General features: G+C 43.4%; 1 protein-coding gene across 1 annotated transcript in view; it reads right to left on the minus strand.

Annotated features, from left to right (window-relative positions):
• Nucleotides 1-5275, minus strand: part of SLC7A11 (solute carrier family 7 member 11) — a 92911-nt gene extending 87636 nt beyond the window's left edge. The window contains exon 1 of the mRNA XM_054990179.1: nucleotides 4757-5275. Within this exon, the coding sequence (XP_054846154.1) occupies nucleotides 4757-5024 (268 nt within the window). The 5' untranslated portion in view covers nucleotides 5025-5275. The remainder of the gene's footprint in view (nucleotides 1-4756) is intronic.
• Between the last annotated feature and the right edge of the window lie 771 nt (nucleotides 5276-6046).

Consider the following 6046-nt stretch of genomic DNA (forward strand, 5'->3'; position numbering starts at 1 on the left):
TCACCCAGGCTTCTGTTTTCCTACAGAGAGGAGGATATAAACATCTATATTTTTTCCCTTCATAGGTTAAACATCAGTGCTGGTGAGGAAGATTTTGATCAGGGGAACAATACAGGATAAAAGAGTTAAACATCCATTCCTAGGTAAACATCCATTACCTAGAGGCCCCACAGGTACATTTCTGGTTTGATTGTTTTAAAAGGTTAGGAGGTCTAATCACCAACCTCCCAAGTGAAGCACAGTCTGGTCCTCAGATTTTTCTTGACATAGAGCTTCCTGAAGGTTATCTTGGGAAATGGTGGTTCATTATTTCCTAATACATTCAGCTACAGGATCCTGAAGAGATCTGAAGCAGCAAGAGCAATGGTGCTGGACTGGTACATTCTGTTGGAACAGGTTTAGATCTCTACATGGCCAGAATCTGCCAGGTATTGATTTTATCCAAAGATGTATAAAAAGCTATAGCAGTTGTTCATTTTCATACTAGCTTCCCCTGCCTTCAGATATTGATTAAATTCAGGTAAACTGGCTGAAGGTATCCATCTTTTTTTTCAACTAGCTCAGGATGTGTAAGTCTTATTGTTTGTTTAGTACTTGGCTATATTTGGCATTGGGTTGAGGCATGCTATTTGAATATTACTTCCCATGTGATTGATAACATCATATCTGAATATAAATCCAGATATTATACGGTCCAGCACTGAGGTGTTCATCTTTCTCAAATCTACAATACTTGTGTGCAGCTGAGTCTATTATTTTGGGGGATGCCATCCAGATCTCATGCTTTTATGTGGGTATAGTGTTATCTAAAAAATCCTAGCAATACGGTGGAAAATGAGAGCTTATCTCCTCGAGATGGAGCTTGCAAAACTCAAAACCAGGACACCAACATCTGCATCAGTTTCCCTCTGGATTAAAGAAACTATCCAGCATGCTAGTTTTCACCTGTATCATCACTGGAATATATACATATACCCAATGTCACATTTTCTCATAATAGAAAATTTATAATAGAAAATTTATTATTCTTGTGAAAGTCAGACTACATTAGAAGAATTTTTCTGAGAAAGATAGCAACCTCATGTGAAAATTTTTCTCTTAACACCACTTATGTTCATATAAGGGCCTTGACTCTGTCAGGAGCGGCTGGTAGGCTTCACGGCTGCCAGTTGCCAGAGCAGACTGCCTGGTGGGACCTCTGTACAAGTCCATCCCCAGGCTCCATGGTGTGGGGGGTTGGAGCTTTAAAGGGGAGCCGTTTGCCTGGCCGCTGGATCCCAGCCATCCTTTGGATGGAGCACCCCCAGGGCAGTGAGGGCTTGCTCAGACAGGTCAAGACGGAGGTCCTGGGTGACCCCAGGGCTTGACCTGTACCACTAAGGCCATTGCTGTATTGACAGTTTTATGCTGTAATTAATAAAGTTGCCCTACTTTAATACCCAAGCCTTCTGTCCGCCTTTTATTCTGACTGGGGGGGGGGGGGCAATGTCACATTTTCTCGTAATAGAAAATGTATTTATTATTCCTGAGAAAGTCAGGGTGCACGAGAAGATTTTTTTCTGAGAAAGATAGCTAATTTTCCTCTTAACTAGACATGGGCATGAACCACAAAAAAAACCTTGAATCATGGGGTTCGTGGTTCGTGGCGTTTTCACAAACCAGGAACCGTGAAACCCCACGAACTGGAGCAAGTTCACGAATAAACATGGGCATGAACAGCATTACGAATCAAAAAAAGCCACGAACAGGCCACTCGGCTGCTCATAAACGGGCTGTTCGTGATGCGCCACTCCAGCCAACAGACGGTTGGTGCAAGCCTTGTTGGTTGCGCTCGGCCACCGTTCAGGAAGCTAGACACTCAGGCACCTTCAATCAATTGCCTCTGCAATGGAGTGGGGAGAGTGACTGAACTCTGTCAGCACTCCCTCTGTCTCCCTGGACACCCCAATCAAAGCCCAACTTAGCTTGATGGGCAGGTCTTCCATCCAAGCGTGGAGCTGCAAATCGGTTACAATTGGTAATGTGGGAGCAGACACCGGGGGGAGGGAGGGAGGAGGGGTTGTTCTGTGGCCATGGGAACTACAATCCCATCCCTGCAAACCCTGTTAGGCAGTTCTGACTGCCAACCAGAGGCCTCCTGTGGTTCTCCATGAGTCCTCAGCTTATAAAACGGCACTATGCTCCCAGTTCTGGTTTCACTTTCAGCAAGCAGTGGAGTGGGACAGAGCTCTTAATAGCATTTGGGAGGAGACTGGGAGAGTGCATTGGAGCTGGGCTTTTTTCTGTGTGTGGTGGGTGGGATAGGGAGCTATCCCCTCTGGTTCCAGGGCTGCTGCCAGGCCCTGGGGCCAAGATCAGTGGGCACCTCGGCTGAGGGCTCACAGTATTACAACTAGTGCCTGATCTAGTCAGGTCTCTGGGAGTGTTGGGCTAGGGCTCTACCCCCTCCCTCCGGGAATGTATAACTCCGAGTTCCATACTGCAATCTTGACCAAACTTGGGTGATGGCTGGAGGAGAGCCTGCTGTACATTCTCTGTGAATATGGGCTCTCTAAGTGCTAAGGGGACCACCCTGGTGCCAACGAACACCAAACATGTTCAAGAATGGGACATGTTCCGGGTCCGGTCGGCTGTTCGTGTTCATTGTCGGGAACGAACACCAAAAAGCCTGTTCAGGTTTTTTTTCCTGTTTGTGCCCATGTCTATTCATGAACCAGTTTGTGGTTCGTAGTTCATGGGGTTTAAATGCCCCTTTCCGGCCAGTTAGCAGCAGCAGGGAAAGGGACATTTGATAGTTTAAAGGGCCCTTTCCTGCCACTTGCAAGTGGCAGACCCCTTTAAACTATCAGCTGGCAGTGGCAGGGGGGATCCCCCTTGCTGCCTGCCAGCTGATAGTTTAAAGGGGCCTGCTGCTTGCAAGTGGCAGGGCCCTTTAAACGGCCCAAAGCCCACAAACCCCAGCCCCGTTTAAACTGCCCCTTTCCCTGCCGCTTTGCATGAATCCTTGGCATCTCCAGTTTTAACAAGGATCAAATAGTAGGTGACAAGAAAGATTCTGGAGAGCTGCTGCTAATTAGAGTAGTCAGCGCTGACCTTGATGGAACAACAGTCTCATTCCGTATAAGGCAGCTTCACGTGTTGAAGAATTCTGTTTCAGAGTTACACAGTTATTTGTTTTTTTAATTTTAAAATTCTATTATTGGAAATCTCTCTGCAAAGTCCAGAGGAGACAAATGGAAGGTGGAAATGTTTGAAGTCCGCAGCAATTATATTGTAGTAAAAAGTGTTCAGAGCGTTAAGAGGACCTTTATGCAACAAAACTTTTGAGCAGAATTTAGTACAAACTATAAATGTTACAAAGTCCAGAAGAGTATTTTTTTTTCTGTCACGTCAGTTAACATGTAGTTCAATTAAAATGTAGCATAGATACAAACAAATTCTGCCTTCTGCTTATGAAAATGTTATTGGTTTTGAGATTAATCTCTAAAATGTCTCTGTAGATTATTGTTGAAGCAATAACAATAAGTTCAGCTTCTGAGCAAAATCTCTTTTGACTTGGTTCAGCTGTAAGTTTAGCAGGGGTGGATGAAGCCTTGTCTGTGAAGGTTAAACTGCACCAGCTTACCCAGGCAGATATTTACATGTTCCACTTTTTAAAAGTGAATATTTGACACACGCTCTTGTTGCCCAGTACCTAATACCAGAAAATAAGTAGTCTGGGCTAATAATGGTGCCAGTAGTCATGTGGGTTTTCAGCATCTTTCAGATTAACTTATTAAAGCGGTCAAGGGACCCATTGTTGGATATGACCAGTCTAAATGTAATTCTTTGTATTCTTTGTATAGTTGATAAACATATCAGGAAACCTGAGGGGTTTTTTTTTTCTTTAAAGCAGCCCGGTGTTGTAATTTTTTTTAAAAGTCAGGCCAACTAGTAACTAGCTTTTAAGGCCTATTCTGAGAACTCCACAAACTTCTTTGCATGTCAGGATTCAATGATGGACTACGAATGTAATAATAAAATGAGAGCTTTCCTGATCATATGCAGAGCACCCTGCTTTCACCAATGAGTAAACTACATATTAAGGTAACAAATGCTAGAGTCTGTCACTACAAATACAGTCAGGAGCCTGACAGTACCTTAAATGCTAACAGATTGATTGCATCATAAACTTTCATGGACTAGAGCACACTTCAAGAGGAGAGGGTTCCAGGTCAGCATACACACATTCCAGGCAGGCCAGAATGGCCTTTTAACAATGTGACTCTTCTCACACCGCTTTTGGCTTCTACGCCAGCAAATAGTTCAGTAGAAGTATACTCCATTCAGTCTATCCAGTGAGGAACCGGATCAATCTAGGTATACATTTCCAGGAGTTCAGACTGAGTGGTTCATCTCCCCGGCTCCCAGCACTGTGTGAGCATGCTGTAACTTGTTCTTAGAGTTCATGCCGAAATCCAACAAAAGCGGCAAGCTTTATGAGGTGCTAAAGGAAATTCCTCTCTCCAATTCCTTCAGGGAGTCATAAGCAATACCATTTGGAATTAAAGTCCTTAGAACACTGCTCAGCAGAGTTTTGTGTAACAATTCATGCTGCTAGTAGTACTTGCCAAGCAGCAAAACAGCAAACACACACACCAGTACTGGAGCAGTATCAGTCCAGTGTCTGCAACTAGGCTTTTGATATCCATTTTCAAACATTTTTAAAATCCTCCAACTGCCTTCAAGGATCAATTAAAAACTTTTGCAAACTTACCAAAGAGTGAAAGGATTCCGCAGACAGTCCAGACAGTCAAAGACATTCCCACACTACCAGTGTTCTCAAGTATTCCTTTGGGAGAGATGAATATTCCTGCTCCAATGATAGTGCCAATTATAATAGATACCCCTCTCAAAAAAGTGACTTTCTTCTTCAGGATCACTTTGTCTCCCTGCACTGTCTTGGTGTTGTTCAGCTTGCCATTTGATTGCTCCTCCAGGTAGCTGCCATTAGAGATTGTCGGCACAGTCGTCTTCCTAAACATGCTTCAGCACTGCCAACTCACTCAAGACAAAAGAATTTTTTAAAACTCCCCAGCAAGCACTTCAGGTATTCCGTTCCTCTCTCTACCTCTGTGTGGCTAATTGCTTTTACACACGCACACACAAATTTACTGCCTGTAGCCTTTCAACCCACCTGTGCCAACAGGTAGAAAACTCTTCAGGTGTCTTGTACTATTTGCTGCTATCTAAATGCTACTCAGGAACACCTGCTCTTTCACACATCTACCTTGGTGCCGTTCTGTCATTGGAAGCCAGCTCAGCTTCCGCGTGGACTTGTATATAAAGCTGCTGTCATACCAAGTTACTTTGGCTGAATGATGATGCAAATTCTTCAGGTTTGCATCAGCCATAGAAAAAGGGCTCTAGCATTACTCAGCACTTTTCCTGTTCACAGTAACAGGATGTTGTGCAACTAACCTGAGCTCCTTAGAGTGAACAATGGGAATCCTAACCAATCCGTAGTTCACAAGTTACTATGGGCACACTCCCAAATACTTAAACAGACTCCTAGTGAGAACAAATATCTGTTTTCAAATACAGCACAGCGTAGCTTGTAAAGGGAAGGAAACAAGGAGATTGTGTCATTTTTTTGGTTCCTTTCCAAATGTTTTAACCCAAGTCTTATAAGCTAATATAGGTATTAGGCATTCCTTTTTATGTTTTTGTTTGATCTAAGACAATATTTTCCAAAAAGACCACATGTATTTACATAAGCAAGTGCACACCAACCTCTTTGCTGCCCCATGTTGCCTAGCAACACAGCCAACCCAGACAAATAGAGCCAGCGATGCGCCTATAATTTGGAAATTCTCCTATGTGTTTTGGTGCTTGCATGTCATTTTTAATGGATCCCTTAGTAATGAAACACTTTCAGTCAGTCTTATCAAAATCACTTTAGCTTTTACCCCCTACTCTTTGTAAGAATTATTAGAGTGAAAATAGTGTCACTGAATGGAGGAGAGCCAAGCTTTCAGTTCCAGTTTGTTCTTAAACAGAAACAGTG

The sequence above is a fragment of the Eublepharis macularius genome, chromosome 10 (genome assembly GCF_028583425.1).
Source record: "Eublepharis macularius isolate TG4126 chromosome 10, MPM_Emac_v1.0, whole genome shotgun sequence".
Lineage (NCBI taxonomy): Eukaryota > Metazoa > Chordata > Lepidosauria > Squamata > Eublepharidae > Eublepharis > Eublepharis macularius.